This window comes from Morone saxatilis, unplaced genomic scaffold, assembly GCF_004916995.1.
Source record: "Morone saxatilis isolate NCDOM2014 unplaced genomic scaffold, NCSU_SB_2.0 Contig0, whole genome shotgun sequence".
Classification (NCBI taxonomy): domain Eukaryota; kingdom Metazoa; phylum Chordata; class Actinopteri; family Moronidae; genus Morone; species Morone saxatilis.
Window position 1 is genome coordinate 15,299,916 of NW_023339650.1, and position 24,389 is coordinate 15,324,304.

Here is a 24,389-nt window from a genome sequence, read left to right on the forward strand (position 1 = left end):
TCTCCGCACCGTGCCCGTCAGGAGCCCACGGCGTCAGATCCAGCAACACCGACAATGACGCGTGTGGAAGATGGTCGAAAAATGAACTCTGTGCTGTAAAAACAGACATCTGGTGGTGGCTGAGGGGGGGTCGAGCAGTGGATCATTTTGCCTCAACGACTGAGCCTTTCCTCTCTGGTTCGGTGTAAAGAAAGGATTTCGCAAGCTTTGTTGTTTTGCATGCAGCCGACAGGGCGCATGAAGTCTGGGGTATATTTTTCCACCCCGTTCAGTTTCTGCCCTCTCAATGCGCTGCAGCTTTTTATCTGAAGGAGGTGTGGTGACTGACTGAGGAGTGCCACTCTGAAGCAATATCCATGTTTCCCTGCAGGATGTTTTGAGCGCCAAGAGGGTTTGTGAGCGGCTGGTGTCGTCTGGGGGGGTGTTGGTGTTGGTGTTGGTTGGTGGGGGAGTTTCTTCACTGCGCAGACGAGCGGCGGACAGTCTGCGCTACCGCTCCTCGTCTAGTCTGATCCGACAACAACAAGCACACAACAGAGCATTCAGGAGGGGGAAAGGGAAGCTCAGTGGAGTGGGAAATCTGGAAATATACGGCGTGAAAATGACGATGTCCGTCCCGGAGAGGAAATCAGGATCGGAGGGGAAGGAAGAGGAGAGCGAGGATGAGAGTGAGATCTTGGAGGAGAGCCCGTGTGGTCGCTGGCAGAAGCGTAAAGAGCAGGTTGGTTGGTGGTTGAATGTGTGTGTGTGTGTGTGTGTGTGTGTGTGTTTTCTTTAAAATGCATCCTCGATCAGGATATAAATCAATGAAGTAACCCTCTTTTGGTCACGCTGGACATCCTCTGTTACGCAATTCTTGAGCCAGGCCGAGGTTTTTTATTGCCCAATGGTGTTTTATTTATTTATTTTTTTGCACCATCCCACCATAAACCTGCCACAGTGACATATGCGTTGATCTGCTTAGCCCACTTAGTCTGTTTCAGTGGGACAGGAATAGTTTGGTTATTTCACCCCACCTCCTCACCTCTTCTTTGCCTGGAGGATTTCTGTTGATCCTGACACTGAACTCCGGGACCTGGACTTAATGATGTACTCTTGACTCCTAATTCAGGGTTGCAAATCACACTAACACACCGAGGGCGTGTAAACAAGTCTGACTCCTTCAGTTTATAACCAGGATTGAAGCTTGAATTACATGTTGTACCATAAAGAACATGCAGGTATAGCAGGAAAAATATTGCTTTATTCAAATTAAAGGGCATCTAATCAATTATAGAAATTAATAAAATAGTCAACTGGCGACTATTTGAGTCACTTTTAAAGCTAAAAGGTCAAAAACATTTGCTCATACTGTTAAATGTCAGTATATTTTTTTGCTTTTATATCATTGTAAAGTGGGTATATTGAGGTTTTGGACAGCCAATATGAAGGTGGTTGGTGATGTTTACCACATTTTATAGGCTGAATGAATCAATTAAACAAAAAAACAGTCAAAACAAATAATGAAAATAATTGTTAGCTGCAGCCCTAGAACAAACTATTAATCAATTATTGATATTTCTGCCTGTTATTATCTTGATAATTCCATTTAATCTAAAACACAAAATGTCAGAAAACAGTGAAATGCTTCTTTTTAAAATTGTTATTTGACTGACTGAGGGTCCAAAGTTTACTATCACTAAAGAAAATTCACACAATTTAGAACCTGCAACCCAGAAATGTACATTTTTGATTGATCAATAGGTTTTAGGGCGCCCTGGTAGCTTGTTGGTCCCATGCCCCATGTACCAACGCTGAGTACTTACTGCAGCAGCCCGGGATAAAGTCTGACCTCTGGCCCTCTGCTGTCCCCTCTCTCTCTCCCCATCTTAAGCTGTCCTATCATATAAAGGCAGAAACAAACATTGCTTTCATGATTAATGGGTATTTGCTGATCAAATTTCCTGTTGCAGCACCAGAGAAGGTTCAGACAACCTCATTTAAAGGCTTCTGTGTTTGTGAAAGAAATAATTACAGGATAACTCGTTCTGCTTTTAATATTATTGAACGGGCCCTTACTGCTATATTTGTGTCCGTCCAGATAATACATTAGCACCACTACAGATAAATAACTCATTGGCCTAGCTTGAAGCGACTTCTCCCATAAATAATCTCATGTTTGTTTCATGTCAACATCAAAGACATAAAAGGCAGCACGGCGTTCTCTGACATTCAACGTATCAGCGGCCTTGTTGAGACCGGAGCCTTTCCACATGCTCCATGTGAGGAATATGTAAGACATTTACCCAAAAGTTCACTTATTTTTAGAGAGAAGAGACATCTGATCTGAGTGGCTCAGCAATTGTGAAGCAGTGGGTGTTGCCTCCTCCTACAGCTGCAGATAAGGCTGAGAATTTAAGTTGAAGGTTATCTCTTGAACACACACAGTGTCCCCTGCACGCCACAACCCACCTGACCTCACTGTGTGTGCGTTTGAGCATCATTCATGCACGACACACGCAAATGCTCACACCCTGGTGTTTTTCCACTCATTGATTACCCATCTGTATGTTTTCTGGCCTACTGTCACATTTCCATTAACCCTCCACTGAGAGCAGCAGTCATTCAAGGCTGGTTGCTATAGTAAAAAAAAACATATTTGAATATCAATATGTGTCGGGCTCTACGACGTAGGGTGTTAGAGTGGTCTAACTGTAATAGTTAATAAGGAATAATTTCCTGATGTCGGCACAAAAATTTGTAGCTCCACTTTATATATTTATTTATATATTTAGTTATATAACAGTATATATTTACTGTTTAAGTTTGCTTGGAATCATTTAATGTGTCAATTTTATGTCAATCTTTGGTAATTGACTAAAACGGCCATCAGAAGACCCTAAACCTCCAGGTGCTGTCTTCAAATTGCTCATTTGTCCAACCAATCAAAAAAAATTCAGTATTCAGTTTTTAGAATGACATAATGCAGACAAAATCCTCACATTTGAAAACCTGTAACCACATTTTTTAAGCGTTTTTGCTTCATAAATTTTTTTATTTTTTAACTTTTAGCTCAAACGACTAATAATCACATAATGATACACTACTTAAACGTTGCAAGTAATGATTATTTTCTTGATTATTAAAAAATCAAATCTGTGAAATCTCAGAAAACGGTGAAAAATGTACCAGAAAGTACAACTTTAAGTCATAAAACTGCTTATTTTCCCTGTAGAACAACCCCAAAAGCCCAAAAATATTTTATTAAACGGTTTACTGTCACATATAACTTAAGAAAAGCAGCAAATCGTCACTATGGAGACGTTGGAACAAGGGCATGTTTGGCATTTTTACTTGATGAATGACTTTAAACAACCAACATTTTTGTTAATGAATCTTTTATCATGAAGGCTTTCACTTAAATGCTCACCTTGACATAGCTCACCCAGTGATCGTGCACACTTAGCACTGAAGAGGCTTCTTTTTTTTTAATGACGGGAAACAAGAGGCAAAGCATTCGTCTCTGTTGCCAGGTTTCAGCGTCTATACATGTTTGATCCAGACTGTCACAAACAGAATGAACCCATGTGACACATCTTCTCTGCGGGGACAAGCTGAAGCACTTACTGCTCCGACAAGTTAAAACCAGAGCTGCTGTTGACAGATTCTGTGACATCATACAGACTCTTAACATCACAGTAGTTACATGAAATCATCAAAAAACATGTTTCAGTGCAAACTTGTTTTGATGCGTACGTGTTGGATGTCTCCTTCCATCCTACAGGTCTGGGTGTGTCTTGAGCGGTGGGTTTGAAATGTACATGAAGAAAAAACGTACATGAAGAGTAAATAAGTCAGTGGGTGAAAGTTCAGGATACACGCTGCCGTATCTGTTATTCAGCTCAGGCATTAAAATAAACACAGTCACATGGCCAGCACATTGTTGCCTTGTTTTCTCAGCAGACATGCAGGCGGGATTCGTTTTACATTTTTTAAACTGGATGAACGTGTTGCCTTCAAAGTCAGTTCATCCCTCTTGACTCAACACAACTCAGCATTGATTTTTTTTTTCCTGAGTGGTGTTGGTGTGATTGGAAAGCACAACAGTGTGAGCTGAAACATAACAACTGTAAAGCCTTCTTTCTCATTGTGGTTTATTGGTGAGAAAATCCTTTCTGGCTCTGATGTTTGTGTGAAAAGCAACAGAAAACATTCCCTGAAGTCACACCACGAAATGACCCGAGAAATTAATTAAACAGAAGTTGGTGGTTTATCAAATTATTTTCTTTCCACATAAATTTAAATGGGTGGACAATTGTTCGCAGTGTGACATACACATACACGTGAGAATATTATTATTTCTGATTTTCCCTCCAGGATTTCACCAGCTTTTTAAATTATCTTATCTTTTTAACTATAGATAGTTGCGGTCATAAATGCCTGATTTAATGGCAGCTTTTCTAAAAGACTGCGATGTATGTTGCGTGAGAAAGTGAAAAGTGCAGAAATAGTTGTGATTGTTTTTGTATAATTCATTAAAAATCCCTGGCAACAGTGAGAGTAAAATAGTAGTTTGGTGGCGTATTGACTGGTGATGATGCAGAAGAATTGCTGTGATTGGACAAAATAGCAAAGTCACACAGAATTCACAAAGATTGGTTGAATTTGTTGTGATCTCAACTTCCTGGAGGGACTGTCCGAGGGGGGGCCCCACTGTGTGCTCTAAAGAGTGATTGCTGTAACAGCACAGAGGGAGTTACATCCACCAAAGGGACACAGTCCACCCCAACCTGTCACACTGGGCTCTTTTATCACAGTCCAGCCTGGACAGAAGATTAACCCCGCCCCCCCCTCCTGTGATCTTTACTCTATATTGCAGCATAGTAGACCTCCTGAAGTGAGTCCACACCCACATCCATGCGGTGGTGCACAAGCAGCACAGTACTCATTCCAGTAATTGCTCCATCTTCTATTTCAAGGACCTGCCTCCATCTGCTCACATAGAGATGAAAATGAGGCAGCCTGGGACGGGCAAGACTGCAGCAATTTGTCATGGTGTTAATTCACAAGCACAGATGAATATGTGAGGTTGAACGTGATGGGAAGATGCTGCTTTCTGCACTTGAATGTTAACCGAAATCCCATACATGTGTCAGCGATCACATGCATGTGTCAGGGTTGAGAAAACTGGAGGCACTGGCACATAAGGAGTGAGCAATATGTTAAAAATTACATCCCAATAGGTCTTTTTCACAAGAGACATTTTGACATGTCACAGTAAGAAAAACACAGGTGTAAATAATATAATTAATAATGGCTGAATTCCATTTAACTGCTGTGGTTTCAGGGTCCTGGTATTGTGCATTCTGACTCGCATGAATAGAACAGAGCCATTGTTGTGCTGTGAAAAAAGGCCTGTATTGATTACAGCAGTATCGTTTATCATGTAATTATTTGTTGATATTCAGGGTTTCTCCCAGGAAATTGTGTAGCAGAGGTGGAACTGCACACCGCCCAGATCCTGACTCATCTACTGGTCAGTTTAGTGAGTAGATAGAGCCACGCTCATAAAACATTGTGTTATGTGTAAAAATTAAACTTGTCTTTCATACAGCTGCTGACACAAGTGACGTAGGATGTCAAAAAAAGTCTGTCTTGTTTCTTTCTACCAAAGTTATGTCTTTGTATTGAAGTTTTGTCTCATTAATCGTCCAAAATCAAAATATATTCAATTTACAAGGATATAAAACAGAGAAAAGCAACAAATAACTACATTTTAGAACCTGGAACAGTGAATTTTTGGCATTTTTGCTTGTTAAATTACTTTAAACAGAGAATGGAATATCAAAATGAATTGTTACCTAATTTTCTAATGATCACCTTATGTGATACGTGCCACAGACGTTGGGATCATTTGATCACGGTCAAAAATCTTAACCTGACAGTATCTATGATGTATGTTGTGCAGTTTCTGAATGTTTTTCAGGTTGTAAAGACATTTAATGGAGCAAACCCGCCCTCAGCACAGAGCATTGCCCCTCATAGGCCCATGTCAAGTTGCGGCTTGCAGTAAGTGCTGCCTGTCCTGAGGGGATCCTCCTAATGATTTACATTCTGTAATAATCCAGCAGTGCAGACATTGCTGGTCTGACAGCTGCCCTATGAGGAATGACATCCACTCAGATTTCCCTGGAGGGGAAACAGAGCAGGGACAGTCAGCTTTGATCCACCTGTTAACAATCTCTACCAACGGCGCTGCTCCCAACCTGTTGCTCAAGGCTTTACTAGGAAACACATTCACACCCATTCATTCCTAGAATACAAAAATAATGATTTGTGCAGTTTAGTCCATTGATTTTTACACTACTTTTTAGCCACTCTAGCGGCAGGCCTCTAAGGACAGCAGTGTCGCTCTGTCTGTTGGTCGGTCTGTCCGCCGCTTCAGTCCAGACTGAAATATCTCAGCAACTATTTGATGGATTGCCATGAAAGGACATTAATGGTCACTGGAGGATGAATCCCACTGATTTTGGTGATCCCCTGACTTTTTATGAAGCACCACCAACAGGTCAGAGTCTTCTGTACAGACATTCGTGGGTCCCCAGATGATGAATGACTTGTGGTTTTGAGTGAAGTGTCTGAACAAGTATTGGATGGATTGCCTTTGAAATTTCCTTCACAACAATGGCAGTCCCCTCAGGAGGAATTGTAATATTTAAAAAAAAAAACCTATGTATCATCACTGACCTCATCTAACACTGTTAAATACCTGCAAACTAATCACAATTCCCTGTTCAGCCCTCAGCTTTGTAACTTTAAACTGCCCAAAACACCAGCACTGTCCATTTGTTAGCAATGGCAGACTTAGCATTCAGCACAAAGCCCTCTGGGCCTTAATAAAGCAGTGTTAGTTGCTGAGCAAGAGCTGTAGATGCTTGAACTCGTGATTCGAGAAAATTATTTATGAAAGTAATCAGAAAAGGAAATTACCAAATTGACATGAGAAATTAAAAACTTACTTCTAAAATGAATTCTAAACACAAATACCAAACATACAAACTCACCTACTCACAGTAAAATATGTGAGGCATGTTTGTACAGGTGTGTGTGTGTGTGTGTGTGTGTGTGTGTGTGTGTGTGTGTGAGTGAGTAGGAAGTATAATTTCATCTGTGTGACTGTTTATAAAAGGCTATCCCAGTTGAACTTGCCCATCTGTGTGGGAATAACATACAGCTCCACCTTCTCTGGACCAACGAATGATTTAACAGCAGTATGTAATTAACCTTCTCACGCGTGATGACACACTGTGTTTTACAGCCTGGATGTTCGACAATTTACTGCTCTTTTGTCACTACGCAGCTCTCAGTCAGCGGGGGTGTTTAAAATGAAATTGCGAATGAATGGTGCCACACTGTTGTTCACATGAGCTAATTGTTGTCCTTTGTACTTGTAAGCACAGAAAGAAAGGAGAAACTGCTCCTACTCTCGGGAAAAGCTGAATACTTTCTGATGTTCACATGCTGCTATTGCTGCACAGGCACCCGTGCATGGAGGAGCCCTGTTTATACAAAACAGCAGCTAGCAGCACTTGTGTAGCACCTGCAGGAGGGTTTTAGCTGCTGGTTACTCATTGGTCAGCATCTAGACAAGGAAATTATTACTAACCTCCAGCTAATAGCTTGAGGGAAATGCCCGACCTCAGGTAGACGTCCAGCGTTATCATCGGCTTGTGATATTGAGTGCATTCCAGGAGTTCATTTGAGAGTAAGTGTGGTAGCTGCAGCTGACATTTGAACTTTAAATGAAGGTGAACAGAGGAGGGGAAGGAAGGAGCAGGCTGTAGTCTTCATGCCGCTGAGTGGCACTGGTAAAAATTTCCAGGCAGAATCTTGCAGTCTGTTTGCAGAGCTAAGTAGATCAATTGTTCTCACAGATTATTAGTTTATGGCCTCAAATTGCTAACTCATGTACGTCACACACTCCTCGCTCATTGCATTCCCTTCTTTTAATTTGTGTCCTTGAAATACTTCAACTTGTTCCCTTGTTCCCTTAAACCACGTCCACATTGTACTGTACAACATCAACCACTCAGATGTAAGTAGGAGAGATGAGGAATTTCTCTCCCACTTGGGGCAAAGAGCGGCAAAAGTGTCAACAAACTGGTGCCTGAATTGCTGCAAATTGACCAAGCGGCAGTTCAGTGCGATTTAATCCAATACTATCACTAATACAATGAATAAAGCTAATTAAAATAGAGATGCACAGTTTACATAGTTTGTCTACATCGTGTTAAGTGTGATAAATGAAAGTTGACGTCCACAGAGTTTTTTTGCAGCTACTGTCACTGAAAGAAGTTGTCTCCTTCCCTCTTCTGCGATTCATTTGTGCTGAATTGTGAGTCTTGAAAGGAGCTATTGCTTTTAGGATCTCAGATTGACATCAAATCTGGACATTTACCAAAGTCCATTATCTGATCTGGGTTTTCTCTGCTGAGCTCAAAATGTCAAATTAAATTAAATTTAATTAAATTAGACAATGAAAAATGAGAAATACCCCCAAAGAAGTTGGTGGGTGATTAATCACAGTTTATTTTCAATTACAATTTTGGCTTCCAACGATTATGAAAACAAGATAATTGAGATAAAACAATTGTTTTGTCTTGCATTATATATCCAGAGCACCACTTTCCTTTTGTGGCCTGTTCAGCTCAAGCCAAAGATGACTGTTGGTCAACAAGAAAGATAAAAGCTATACAGCTGTTTGGAAACCCTTTTGTGTCAATGAGTCTGATTATTTTTGCCCTAATCGAACAGCCCTAAAAGAACTAGTCATGTTCTACAATACGAGCTACAAAGCCCATTTTTCTCCAAACTAGCTGCTGTTTTCTGTTTGGTACCTAGAAAAAAGAATAAAAGTCATTATCCCCATCCCCCCCCCCAGACTTCCCCCACCACGCCTCATGGGGAGGAGGTTTTCTATGTGTTTTATTTACTGTTTTCTTATTTTTGTTCGTGGTGTTGGGCTGGCAGGGTTGACGAGGAAAGGAAGCGGGAGAGGAGGGTGGGTTGTCAAGCGTGAGGTTTGTAGGCGGTGCTCGCGCGATGGGGTCGTGCGAGGCGAGGGTCGGGTTGACGTTATTTTAGTTTTTTTTCATGATTTGTATTCTTGCTTTGGTGGTGTTATTTGGACTTTTGCGTTTTTTGGTCTCTCTGATTTGACTTGTTGAATTTGGTTGTTTTTCCAGTGGTTTTCTTTCACGCTGGTGGGGAAGTTGGGTGAGATGGGGAGCGTGAGGCCGGGGGGATTTTGGGTGGTCTCAGTCTGGTTGGGTATAATGGTCTTGCATGATGGAATCTTCTTGGATTGTGGAATTCTTCGCGCCCTAGAGTACATAGGTAAAAACAGATTTCATTTTCATAATTACATATTTAATACGCCTTCTTGGGTATGTTTGGAATGCCTTTTGTGCATCTCTTATTCTATTCACATTTGTCTCTTATATACTCATGATTTCATGGTTCAGTTTCGTATTGGGGGCTCAACCTCTTTTTTGGATTCATTTTGGTTTTTGTAATATATATTACTTTGTAGATTTAATCTTATATATATTCATTTTTGGGTATTTAACTTCTTTGGAATAATTTCTATTTGAGGCCCTTCCTCTCCCCGAAACATCATAGTTCGTAACAGTTACTTTTTTTTTGTTTTGGCATATTTACTGCAATATATTGCCATCATTTTTATTCAATCTCTCGTTAACAGAAAAAAAACAAAAAAATATATACAAATTATAACCAACACAATTTTTTCCACGCGAATTATATTTTTCATACTGTAATACTTCTTTATATATTTCTCGTTTGAATAAAAAAAAAACATAAAAACAATAAAAAATTATTCTTTTTTTGCGCGTTGGAAATAGAGTCAAAAAATGAAACAGGGAGAATCAGTATTTCTGTACATCTAAGGAGAATGAACCAAAAACCCAAGAATTGAAAAATAAATAAAATAGAGAAATAATAAATTTTTTTTATTTAATATATGTTATTTATAATTAACTATATAGGTCTGTGGAGAGGAGGGTACCCCCCCCGCGCCAAACCAATAAAAAATTAAAGATTAGCTAAACATTGGAAAAAATAATAAAAGCCATAACTATTAAGAAAAGGAAATAAAAATATAATTTCATTTTCTGGTCATATATATTATGCTGTTACAATTATAGACAGCATATATCATAGACAAATCAAATTTTAAGAAATATATATAACATAATAACCGTGGGGGGGAATGGGGGGTGGGGGGGGGGAGTTTTGTTTGGATAATTACCCCACCCCCCTTCCCCCCTCTCCAACAACCACCTCCCGTATCCTCCTTTTTTATATTTTATATTTATATCTTTTTAAAAAAATAAGGAATTATATAATAAAAATATAAAAACAAGGAAAAATACCCTCTTGGAACACCCCCGCGAACACACTGCCCCTCCCCCCGAAAAAGGATAGGGATATTAGATAAAATAAGATAAAAAATTGGGTTTAATTTTATTTTGGTAATTTTGGGTAAGAACTTTTTATTAATATAATATATAATATATTATGATTTTTAGTATGCTTTCATGTTTTTTTCACTCTAATATTTTTTTGTCTAGCTTAATTGAAACCACCCTTATACTTTTGTCCACATTGTATCCATCCCTAATTTCTAACTCTTATGTTGTGTCTTTTTGTCTGTGGTGTGATGTGGCTCAGGTGCATACTTTAAATCTTCAATACCTTAAAAATAAAGAATAAAAAAAACAAAATAATATAAAAAAAGAAAATTTTTACCTAATGCAACTAAAAAATAAAAATAAAATGAACGCACATGAAGAAGAAAATATCTGAGATAAAAAAAAGAGGAGAGACAGGAACATTATTATAAAAACAAAAGTTGTGTCCGTCTGGTTTAATCCACTTGGGGGGCGCTTTATATATAATTTTTTTATATAATTTTTACCTTTTTTGATCTGGGGTAACATATACCTGATATTTTTGGGAATTTATTTTCCCGTTAATCGATTCTATGTTACTTTTTTTAAATTTGTTATTCTTTGTTGATTTCTGTATGCAAATTATACATTTATGGTTTATTAATAATTATATAGTTCTTGGGCGCTGTCTAGTTCTTGTTATGTTTATTTTGTTAATTTTGAAGTTTTTAATTTATAAGTCATTTTGTTGAGGTTCATCTTTTCCTATCTTGTTTCTTATCTACTCTTATATAATGTGTCTTGCTGATTCTCTTATTATATATTTTGTCTGAGTGGTGCATTATTGCTTTGTATTTTTATAATAGTGTTTTTTTTTGTTTTCACAGTTATAGCTAATTTTAGTAGATATATTTGTAAATTGATTCTTATTTTAATTTATTTGGTGTTGCTATTTTTTTATGTCTCTAGTTTTGTTTAAGATATAAAAAAAAAAGAAGTTACACATGATTGCTTTTTTTTTTTTTAGTGCAATTTGGTGTTCTCTCAATACACAAACCCTACAAAACTGCTTCAAGAGGAATAAGACTAATAAGAGAGGGGGGGGGGCTCCACCACTCCACCCTCCACCCCACCTGCCCCCCCTGCCACAGATTGGCAGGGCATTTTATTTTTTGCCAACAGGAAAAAGACCAAATTAAAAAAAAGAGTTTTGGGCCCCCCCCCCCCTCCCCTTACCTCCAAAAAAAAACCCCCCCCTAAAAAGAGGGATACTACCTAACGTTACCTATATACATGGTTTTACGGCTTCAAAGGGAGCTTTTGACCAGCTGATATGAAAACTCTGCGTGCGCAGATTTCAAAGTGTTGTTTCATTCCTCTGAACTTCAACACCAACGGCTCATAAATTGACCTTTGAAACCAAATATGGATATATTTGTTTATATGTCAAATATGCACATAAAAAAGGGGGGCGTTGGGACAAAAGACCTTGTGGAGGAACATTGATATTTGAAGGTCCAGTGTGTAAGATTTAGCAGGATATATTGGCACAATGGAATATAATATGCATTACTGTGTTTGCAGTAGTGCTGTGGGTCGCCTTCCATGGAGTCCGCCATGTTGAACCACCACTGTAGGCTCTCCTTTGCATTTGGAAATAGAGGGAGAAGCGAGGGAGTAATGACACTGCTAGATGCCACTAAATCCTACACACTGGATCTTTTGCTAGCTGTTGTAGTAAAGTCACAAATCAGGTGCCCTCTCCCCCAAATATAGGCTGTATTCAGACTCAATTAGGCGTTGCAGTGTGAAAACGTCGGTCCTTCCATTTATTTGAGTGGGTATAGTCTGCAGCAGTGGGGTCTGCAGGGGATGCCTTCAAAAATGGCAGCGGACCTGTGGTGAAAAGTTGAAACAGAATCAATTCTTGGAGAAAAGCAACCAGACGCCGCACTGTGGTGGCCGAGAGAAAGAGAGACTTAAAAAGAGAGAGAAGGTGAGTCAGAGAAATAAATGTTACGTTACACACCCCTGCAAAACCCAGCGCTAATCTCCGTAACACCTAATTTGGCGTGAATATGGCATTAGACAGCCCCCCCAAAAAGAAGAAACCCTCCTCCTTTTCTGAACCTCCCTCCTCCCTAATCATTTATATACAGTCCCTAAAGCAATAATAAGATGACTGTGGGAAAACCGCAATAAATTCTACACTTGCTTAAACACACACAAACTGCTGCACTCACATCTCGGGTGGTAATCTATCAAATTAATACAAACCATTTGTGATTTTTTGAAAATGAAGATGCAGCATGAACACACAGCCCTTCATAAAATATACATGATGAACAAAACCACCAGTCCCTGAGCTGTATGAATGTTTAGTCCAGTGTTGTTGCTTGAGGCCTCATCGTTTATCTGCAGCTCTTCTCTCCCTGAGCTGAAATAACATCTATCTTGTGCTTCACACGCTGAAATCACACTTCCACTCCCTCATAAATCTGCTGTTGTCCCTGTGTGGCAGACGCGATCTAATTTGCATTCAGAATTTGAATGTCTGTGTTGTTTATGCGGCTCAGACGGCTGAAAGTAAAGCAGGTTACTCTCATGCAAGAGCCACTGTTGAATTAGAAGCATGTCCCAGTGGCCATCAATCAGGAACATGCCTAATGAATTAAATATGGAGCCAATGAATGAAAGCGCCCCACCCTGTGCTACACAGGGATGATCAGGGGCTGTATGCCATTGAAGACATAGAGGTCATGTCCTCTGTATTTCTTTTTAGGATTAAAGCGGACTAATGTACTGTATAATTTTAAATTACAGATGTGTTTGGTAGGAGCCGTTTATGTTTGTCATGTTGGTCAAAGAAATATGTTGATTTTAGGAGTTGTTCTTTTGTCTCATGTCGACTTAAAACAGCCTGTCCAGCTATGTCACTCTTATCCCACCTTCAGAACTGTGCTTTGTCTTTCAGCCCTCAATAAGCACAAACAACTGACTCATTTGAATTGCTGCAAAAAATCTGATGTGTGAGCAGATAATTGGAAACCAGGCTAGCTCTATTCCTGAAGGAGTGGAGGAAATCTAGGCGCACACAGCTGTTTTTAAATAAAAAAAAAAGGTGAAAATAGAACAATTCAATTAGTTAAACATTAAGAAAAATGCAAAGTTAAGAACATTTTACAGATTTTTGTACTTTACATTAATTTTACTGCCTTTATCTTTAGGCCTGAACACCTGCTTTTACAGCAGTGTTTTTAAAATCCAGTCTCTGGCCCTGTTGATGACAACCCACATTGTTATGCCTGATGTTTTAGGCAGAAACAGTGGTAAATGCACTATAACCCCCCTGGTGGTGCTTTCACAGACACTCCTATTGAGCCTTGTCTGTAACGTTACGTAAGAGTAACAGGCACAAAAAAAAAGAAAGCAGCTCTCCTTCTCCATGCATGTCTGCCAACAGGCTTTTGTTTGAACACGTGCTGAAGAGCCAGCTCAGGTTGACTTTCACTACTCAGCTTAATCCCCCTGGAAGATAAACGCCACATGATAAACACAACTCTTTCTGCTCCATTTTCTTATTCCTATCTACTTTCTTTTAGCCTTCTGTTTCTCCCCACATGGGGCTTTCCTAACAAGTTCAATATCAGCCACTTGACTAATTGAGGCCTATAAACGAAACAATAGCTGCAAGAGAGAAACTCTTAAGTGGTTTCTTCTGCTTGACAATGTTGTTTTCCTGCTCCTGCCTCCAGCAAAGGGAGTGTTACAAGCTTATGTCATTCCCAACATACACAAATGCACCGTTGCTGCGCTCAAACCAAGCTTTTAACTGCTGCTGGCCGGCTACTGTGGCAAATACTCAATATGCCTTTGCACTGTTTGCCAAGTCTTTTGAGGTTTTACCCTGAGTCACCTCTTTTTCTTGCTGGAAAACTGTACTGCAGTAACCTCTGCTGGAGATGCGGAAAGGGGGGGGTGTAGCCACTGGAGCTCACATAACATATTGCTCTTCCGCTGGGGTTGTAGTAGCAATGAAGCAAGCAGTGTGTGTGGATTTACAAGCATGAATTGGGTAATCCAGTGGGCAGAAATTACCCCGCTTTATGGAGAACTTTAATACTCGGGGGGACTCTGCCAGACCCTGTTAAGCTTCTCCAAGAACACAGTCAATTGCACATGTTTTTACAGAAACGGGAAGGAGGCCAGTTTCAGGTTGAGGCAAACACACACACACACACACACACACACACAGCCTAGTTAGAACCGCTGCTTCCAAGAACTGGACCGTTTGTGAACGATTGCAAAACACTCCTTGTTTTTGTAAACCCTCTTTTCTCTTTGAAAGTCTTTCTTTGGTGCAAAAATTCTGGATAAGTTAGTGAGTTTGTGGATTAAACTAAGTAATTGTAATCAAAATGGAGCTTGGACTTTTCAAGCCTCAGCGAATCAGAAGCCCTCTTTTAATGTCCACCCCAGACCCGAGCAATGCAACCTCACAAATGTTTAATTGGCGCCATCAAGTGCCAGGGCTTCGAGTTTTAAATGAGGAATGAAACAGTACTTTCACAACAGACATTTCTGTGGCCAGTAAAGAACAAGGCTCAAATATCAGTGTTTCCTTCTTACTTTCTGAATATAAATCATTAGTGGTGGTGTGATTATAAACAGATGGAAGCACATCATCATACATAGAATGAAGAAGTATAGTTTTTGAAGTCCTGAATTTCAAATCTTACTTAAAGCTGCTATGATCAATATATTTTTTGATATTTCTCCAATAACTGTGTAACGTGAAGTGGTGATGAACCCACAGATAATTATCACCTGACTCTGCTGTTACCCCTAAGCCCAATAAGGCATTTTAGTGTCTTTCAGCTTGTTGTTTTGGTTTTTACAGCCTACAGATTTTACAGTTTTATAATTCTCACAGATCTCACCAGTTGCATTCGTCTTTCAGCTGTCACTATCAATTAAAGGCAATAAAAGTCCCAAAACATATTTCTAAAAAGGAACTGCAGACTATTTCTTCATTGAAAAAGAGCAAAAATTGCTCTGAAGGCTTCTCTTGATGGAAAAGATGTTTTCTTTCTTCTCCCGACTGGCTTTGGTTTGAAGTTTGACCACATTATATGGTTTGTTGATCTAATTGGTTGAAGTTCGCCCATTGTAGACGGTGATAGAAAGATGGTTCATCCAATCACATGCCAAATATTTTTGATAAAACATCTGGCGCAGGTGAGTTTACTGAACTACTACTTGAGTAAATGCACTTCATTCCATCACTGAACACAGACTGAGGGAAAATATGCATAAAGAATTTGCTGTTTTCACCGTGGGAAAAGCCCAGAGCCATCCTGGACTTGAGTCAGAGTCTGGGAGTCTGCAAGGCCAGACACTGGTTCTGGGCCAGTATTTAAAGAGCATCTTCCTGCTCAAAGCAGAGGCTGGAAAGGAAACGTCATTCACAAGTTTATAAGTGGGATTTTAGTTGGGGAGAAAAAAGCAATTTTACCTGACGGTAGCAGAGAGGTCAAATTGTTGAAAAACCTGTGTGAATGTGACATGAATTGTGAGTATGATAAGCAGCTGTGTCATCAATCAGTCTCGAGACAGAGGAAAGCCATTGATGGTTCCTACAGATTTTCTACAATTATGACTCAGCTTCAATGTCTAACTCTGCAGGAGCTGGGAAATTAGTGAATCAGGGTAATCACTGCATGGTTATGTAAGGATGTTGGTCTGATGGAATTTTCCTACATGTTGTTGCTGCTGCAGGACAGATAGTGAGATAAAATGTTAGTATGAGGGTCAGACTGTTTCAGCGTATCTGATTGATTTATCGCTGCAGCATTAACCCAGAAATTGACAAAATGCCTTTAAGCATAAGTGGCTGCTGTCAGGATTTTTCTTTTTTTTTACCATCAACAGCTTCCCTTTGGTTTTAAAAATAGATGATTCGAGTCAGAATAGATAGAAATTATAGAAAAAGGATGTGTGGTAATCGCTTTTCTTCCCCGCACAAATTCATTTATGTGGCGACTGCAGAGCCTTGCTGCTCTATAGGATTCTAACGAGGCCGGACCCCCTTTTAATCTGAGCTCTGTTTGCTTTATTGAAAATTACACGCACAACAGGCTAAACCTTGTTAACCTTGGACTCCCCCATGGGGGCAGAAGGGAAGCCTCACCACACGATAAAACATATTTATCCCAACTTTAACTTGAATGTTTTATTCAGGCATAAAATTTAATTTGAGCACTGAAGGTTGAATCATTTTCAGGATTAATGTGAAAGGAAGCACAAATAATTGGCACGATTCAGATAATTCCCACCTGAACTAAGTAATTTAATAGATTGTATTTTTCAGGTTTTACACAAGACAAATGATTTGATGCTTTTGGTGTTGACATGAGAAGCCTTTATATACATACGTACCATATATACAACTAATACATATATATTTACCTATTAATGAGCACAAATTACAGTGTGAAGGGGCTGACAAAGGGATGCATAAAAACAACATGATATCAACATATTAGATACACAAAATCTCGATATATCAAGATTCAGATTGCTGCTTCTTTCCAGTAATCTGTCGCTGTTGGTGAACATATCGATAGATAAAATTGCAGTAGAGTAAAGCCATAGAAAGAATTGTTGTTTCTTTATGTTGTGTCTTGTCTGCCGTTTGGAGCTGACCAGGGAGTTAGTTTTAAAGCTTTTTCTCTGAAAACGGCTGCCAAACAATGAGTTGAAACTCACTATAAAGAAGGGGAGCTGCAGATTCAGGTGATAATTCATTACATTCATCACTATGAGCGACACCTTTCACATTGTCCTATTGTTTTCACATTGTAATTTCATACAATGTGAATTCCAGTAGTCTTATAGTCTAATTGCATCTAATATTTGAGGATTTAAAGATAAAATACATGCGCAGGGATAAAACACATGCAAAAAACTACCTTTAAGCTTTGTACAGCAGCAGCAGAAAAATTATTATCAGTTGCGCTTGTGACATTGTGAGCAACCTTTGTTGCGTACCTTCCCCTCTCACATCTTGTCCTGTAAAATCAGCGTAACTCTCATCAGATAAACTCTAAATGACTGCAATGTTACGATAACTTCCAGCGATTGTTTAAAGAGGGGGAAAAAAGCCAGAACAGAGAATGCTGCAATGATAACAGAGCCAGATAATGATTTATCTTGCTACTTTGTGCAGATTTAACCTCTCACAGAAAAGTACAGGCAAACACAGAGCTGCGTGGTTGCTGAGGTGTGATAAAACAGGGTGTTATTTCACCCACGTAGGCCTTTCCTTTTCTCTCCTGATAGTCTCTGAGCCAAGATGCTGGTTCATATGCTTATCAGATGAGGCCTACTACTCATATTTTTCATGCTAGATTAACAGAGACATACGCATCTTACTCATGAATGAAACAGAATTCCATCATCCGTCATCGGCTACTGAATTTCTAATTTGTAAACTTGCTTCTAGTCGAAGCAATGTCTGGGTTTTTTAACAGCAGGAAAATTAATCTTATCTTCTCTGTCTTGTGAGGTTGAGCAGGGAAATGAGTAAACACACATCTGTAGTTTTGCAGATAAAATGCCCCATGAGTGCCAGGACCTTGTGCTTTTTCTTTCCACTCAAACACAGGAATGTTTGACTGGTTGAAATGGATGGGCGTGTGTGCTGAAAGGGCAGTGGGGCATTTTCAGCTCACTGACTCCACGGCTCCAGGAAGGTCCAGAGGTTTGACGTGCACAAATGAATGCTGTACAGGAGCAGTAATTTGCAAAAGATTAATCGGTGTGATGCTCTGACTCAAGTAGAATTAGATTTTATTAGTGCTGAAATGTTTGGGAATTAGCCAAGCAACAGAAAATGAACTGTTAGCAACGGATTAATCACTGTCATTTATTGAGAAAATCCTCCTGTTTCCAGTATCTCAAATATGAGTATCTGATGGGGTTTTTGTCCTCTTTAATGTGATTGTAAATTGAATATTTTTGGATTTGGAACTGTTGGTTGTGCAAAACAAGCTTTTTAAGCTATTGTTTTTTCAATTCATTGTAAAATTAATTGGTTCCGCTTCAGACACAGAGTGCAGTGCACAAAACATCCAGGCAGCAATTAAGCTAAATAACAAATATGTAATATATCCAGGAATGTTTTTTGAAGTTTTAACAAAAATATGTCCATATCAGGGCGCCCTGGTATCTCACCTGGTAGAGTCCTTACTGCAGCTCATCCCCTCTCTCTCCCCCCTTTCTTATCTTGACCTGTCCAGTGTGTAAAGGCAAAAAAACATATTGAAAATGGTCAAATATCAAAAGCTTTATTAATATAAAATATTAAATCCAGCATTATACATGTGCATGGAAAAGTTTGGCATATTTTGTGAGTTAAAAAAGGGGCTCTGTAAATAGACGGCGCTGTATATTTAAATAAGGTATTAAAAATTTTACAGTTTTAGTATTTATACTGAAAGTAGACATTGTCAGGAGTCTCGAATATTTTAAACAATATCCAGTTTTAGTTTTACAGAAAGTATTTGAAAGTGCATTTTGAGTTTTAGCTCTGAAATAGTAAGTTACTTAATGGGAAAAGGCATAGTTGATTAAAATGGCATTATAAGTCATTGGAAATGAATGTATTGCTGTGACGTAGAATAATGACATAGCAAGATCCACCTCAGTGTGGTTCAACAAAATAGCCTCGTATATGGCCGGTTGAAAATATGACGTTTAATGGGGGGGGGGGAAATCCCTTTTTGAGAGATATTGGAGTGACTTTTTGTAAATAAATGGGTCTATATTCTTGGAACTAAGGTATCAAAGAAAGTTATTGTTTTATTGTCCGTATGAAAACTAAGGGCTGGGATGGTACTTAAAATTATTGAAAGCTAAATTATTAGGGCGTTTTTTAAGAGTTTGTGTTTAATAAAATGCTGTTGAAATCCAACCCTAGACTCAAAGATTTCCAATTAACATCTCTTGCAGTGTAAATTGGTGTGAAAACAACACTATCACTCATGTATGCAGTATATAACACACGGAGTTCATATTCACCAGCCTCATTAGTCCTACATTTAGAGAAATCACTGTTAATGGGTAAAGCTTTACGTAATGGCTGCCCAACACTTCCCATGCTTATCACATCCCAGTCAGAGCAGCTTCTTACTTCTTGAATGCAGTTGTGGTTTTGCCATCTCTCTCTCGCTGGCCTTATAAATCTGCAGCTTTGTCACTATGACAATGGGAGTGAGAACAGCGTGGCTAGTGTAATCTTGCAGCCCCGGTACAGACTGAAACACAGACTGAAACACTGCAAAACCAGATGTTAAAATTAAATTAAATCACAGCATCTGCGGAAATCTTTTGTAATCTTTTGTGAAGCCCTCACAATTTGTGTCCCAGATACGTAAAAAAAGTGCTAGACTTGGTCAAGGCTAACTCCATTTGTGGAGTTTTTGTAAGAAGGACTGATTTGATTTTATCCAAGCCTTTTTATTAAAATGAGTCATACTTTTACAGCACAATAGGACATGAAATTCTTCTTTTCTCATTTTGAATTATCAGCAGAGCTTCATGAAAGAGGCTGAATAACTTCCCAGCCTTTCACCGTGTTTTGACTATATTGTGTCCTGTTTCTGTTTATTTTGCAGCTGCTCGCCTCTCTGTATCCATCTGCTCTGATAACCCGCCTTGCTGTCCTACATTCCTCTTAGCGGGGAGCTTTAACTGCTCCACGACAAAATGAATAAGTGAGACGTGATGGGGAGCTGATCTGTCTGATATCTGCTCATGAGCCCGGGTGACCTTGTGCGTCCTTTCAAAGAGGTCGAAACCTTGTTGCGCTCTGGAAAATCAAGTAGTTTCATTTAGATAATGTGGGATATGAAGGGAATTAAATTGAGAAAACCTCCTTCTGTCCGATGATTAAAACAATCTCTCAAGTAGACATGCGCTGTCATCTAATTAGGAGCGTAGATGGTTGAGTTGCACATTTCCTGTCTGTCCTCTGCTTGACTTGTCACGGCTGGTGCCACACGTTATTCTTCACGCTGACCGGACACACACACACTCACACAATATCCGAGACGCTGACCTGATTGTGTGCTGCACATGTGACATCCTGGGGCGAGAGTGAAAGAGAGAGATGTGAGAGGTGGACGGTAGAGCCGCTTGTTTAGCTGGTGAAGGTCAGCAGACGGTCAGAGGCTCGGAGGCCCCGACACTGACCGGACGCTGACTGACTGACTGACTGACTGACTGGTATTTGCTCGCTTGTGTAACAGAATAGTGGTTAAAGATTAAAAAATGAAATGTAGGTAAGGATAAATTAATGGTTATGGTTCAGCCTTAAAGCGACACTACACCAATTTTACTCATAAAGTTCAGTTTACTTGTCTTGAGGAGTACTATACACACGAGAAAGCAGTTGTATAAGTCCTCTGTGGTTAGAGAGGGGGCTGAAATAACCCTGATAATGTCACCAGGGCTGTCTTAGCTAGAGACTTCAAAATGTTGAAGTATGTATTATAAACTGGAAGTGTTGGCATTTAGGAGGCACAGAGGGTCTGAAGGAAAATGCTGTTCAGTTGCATTATGGGAAATGTGGGATCCAGAGTTGCCTCAGTTTTCACCACACGTTTTTAATCTATCTCTTGTGAGTCCCCTAACTTTATGGAAGTGCAGCACAAAATCACCAGACAGTTGTTTTCAACAAGGGTGGCTTATATGGGGTCCCCAGCAAAAGGAGGAATATAATATATATTACATATATATTTTTGCAGTTGAAACAAGAAGGAAATAAATAGGGATGGTTATTTAATTATAAGATATAAAACACTTACATCAAATACTTAATACTGGGATATACAGTATCTATCAGCATGTTTGTATTGAAGAGGTTGCATGTTTTTCCCTGATTCACAAATCCACACTGCAGAGTTAGAAATAATTTTCTCTGCCTCTTTTCTCTCTCTTTCCACAACTCTTTGATCCGGCTCCGCTTTGATGCCACTGAAATCTTTGAGAGAGGAACCACAAAGAAGAAGCCCGCACTCATTTACATACAATACACACCTAACATCTAGTAAAGTCTATTGCAGATTACTTGGGTGTAGCCTCTGCTCTACAGAACCTACCGATTGAATATTAATGTGGTGTGGTGTATCAGTTCATCGTCGAGGTATGAGGCGAGATACGGACGTAGGAGACAAAGCTCTTTGTCACTGTGAGGACCCACACACAGTCTCAGACAAAGACACTCTTTCATATAAGATGCCTCTGCGGGGAGAATTGCACTGAAAGAGCTGCCGTACTGTAGTTTAGTGCTCTCTCTGCTAATCCTCCCTCTGGCTGACTTGTCACTCACCTTTTCTAATTTTGAGATAATTTGCTGGACCAGTGCCAAATGTAGAAGAGATCCAACTCTGATTCTGGGGACAAAAACTGTCTAGCCGACGTTTGTAATCATGTTGTAGAGGCGAAGATTTGCTGTGGATTTCTTCCACTTGGATCTTAGCTTCAAGTCTCATTTATCTACAGCTTCCAAAATGATCCTACAGCTGAATCAACACCAGGCTGTTGTATTACAATGTGCATTACTTACTGTAATAAACTGGCAACTTAGAGTAAGACATACAAGTTTGAGAATAATACGGACAGATTTTTTCAGAATAACTCCTTTAATTCTATTTTTTGTGCAGGGGAGCAAAATATAAACATGTATCAGCAAAGCCTTCATACTTAATTGTGAGTGTGCACTTCACAGTGTTTTAGCCAAAATGGTTCAAAGAAAATATAAAATCTGATTATTTTTGGCCTGTCTGTATTATTTACTTGTTTTAGAATATATGACAAAAACGTTTCTTCTGTTGTTACATGTGTTTAAATACCAACGCCACCAGCCCAAAATTCTCTTTTAAAGGACCAGAGTGCAGGATTTAGTGGCATCTAGCCATGAAGTTTCAGATTGCAACCAATTTAATACAGCACAGCCTTCAAGGCATCTAGGAGAAACTACTGTTGCAGTGAAACCCAGAAAAAATGTGAATCTAAAGCTGCGTTTAATTTGTCTATTCTGGGCTTCTGTAGAAACATGGTGGTTCAACAGTGCGGCCTCCGTGGAAGGACCTTAAATGTGCAGACCATGAGCTGCCACTCCCCCGGATCCAGTCTGGCTAGGGACATTTTTTGCATGTGATTCTTTCTCTCCTTTTCTCCCTATCACTCTCTCTTTCTCCTCATTTTCTTTCAAATCTCTCTTGTCGTATCTCTAATAAAGGCATGAAATAGATCTTGTCGTGCTAATACATTTTGAACTTGCTGGTTCATTGAGTGCAAAATGTATTTCTTCTACTAATATAAAAGACTTGGCATACCAGTGCATTGTGGTGCAGATCAGTAAGGATGTGATAGAGAATCAGGACACCAATGAAAGATGAGATTTGTACCTGTGGAGATTTATTTGGTTGATTAACTTTCTTACTTTGTAGATTATATTGCATAAAATGCCCTTAAGTGAGAGCTACGTAATGCTGATGTACACAGTACCTGTAGCTGTTAGCAGTTGTTTAACTATGGCAATGTGATGCGCTGTAAGTAAGAGTCTGAAGTAGTATTTTTCCTTTACAAATCAAAATAAAGAGAATATAATACCAAAAAAAACACCCTGATGTGAGAGAGAAAAGCACAAGAATAAACTGTGTGGCGAGGTAATAAGAGGTTAGTATGTCAGCCTTCAAGATCCGGTTTTACCCAGTTCAGATGTTCACAAACATTGTTATGACATGAACACACGATCCTCAAGTCTCTTTCCACACCCTAAACCCACCTCCCGCCCAGCAGCCAATCGAAGCCGAGCATCCAGTGTGTTGTTTACGGGTCTCACGCTACCACGACCAAGCAACAAAACCCCTGGGACGTAGACGGTGGGACTGGGGACCGAGTGTTTCTCAACATCTAGTGAAAATAAACAACAGCCGAGCCCAGACGCTAGAGGGAAATGAACATGATCCCCTCCTGATGGCTGTTAAAGCGAAGGAATTCCCTCTGTCGGAGCGTTGTGTTCCAGCTCTGTAACACCAGTAATCAGATTATCATCTCTTGTACAGTGGGAGTAGTGAGATTATGTGTTTCCTTTGCTGCCTGTAAATAAAACCCTGCAGAGAGCTTTGCAGCTGCACTGTACTGTAGGTTGAGCAATAAACAAACCGCAGTGACTAAAAAACATTCGGTGGAACATTTCTTTTATCTTGAGGCTGGTTTAATTCAAAAAGTCAGAATATAAAATCTGAGTGTTTCTAGCAGCTTTTTGTGGTTGCTCTGATTGCTGTTTGTATGGTTCGGTTAACAAACCTCCTCCTGTGGAGCCGGATGCATAAAGAACTTCTCTGACTCCATTCATCACCGAGTCTCAGATGATGATGTCATGAACGTGGTACAAGTAGAGCCCTGTAGAATATATCAATGGTCAGCATTTAGCAGTAATACATAGTCATTTAGGTGCAGAGAGGAGCACAAATAATAGTTGTTCAGTTGCTACCCCGTCATCAAACTCGGTGTCAGTTCTCAGCTGTTTATCACATACGCCCAGCTGACATTTCAGCAGTGTTGGGGAGGAGTAAACTACATGCAGTTAATGTAGTAGTTTAATTATATTTTGCAGTAGCTTGCTGGTAGTTCAACTACATTCATATTTACATAGTGAGTTAAGTAGTTGCTTTTTTGCCATTTTTTGTGTATTTAGCTACTGAAACTACAAACAATTTGGGCCTTTAAAGTAAAGGAATGATTATTTATTTTGTTCTCTACTGCACTATAACCCGCTTTGACCAGCCCCGTACCCTTTCATCTTTCATCCTGACCACTGTGAAGCCTTGCCCAGGCAATGCAATCATTGGGCAGCCACCACCATGC

At 39.6% G+C, this 24,389-nt stretch overlaps 1 protein-coding gene across 2 annotated transcripts in view; it reads left to right on the forward strand.

Moving 5' to 3' along the window:
* Nucleotides 1–24,389, forward strand: part of nrbp2b (nuclear receptor binding protein 2b) — a 35,193-nt gene continuing 10,804 nt past the window's right edge. The window contains exon 1 of one of the 2 annotated variants that reach the window (XM_035680856.1): nt 1–721. In XM_035680856.1, coding sequence (XP_035536749.1) covers nt 602–721 — 120 coding nt within the window. In that variant the 5' untranslated portion in view covers nt 1–601. The remainder of the gene's footprint in view (nt 722–24,389) is intronic. The other variant, XM_035680938.1, reaches the window with a different exon arrangement.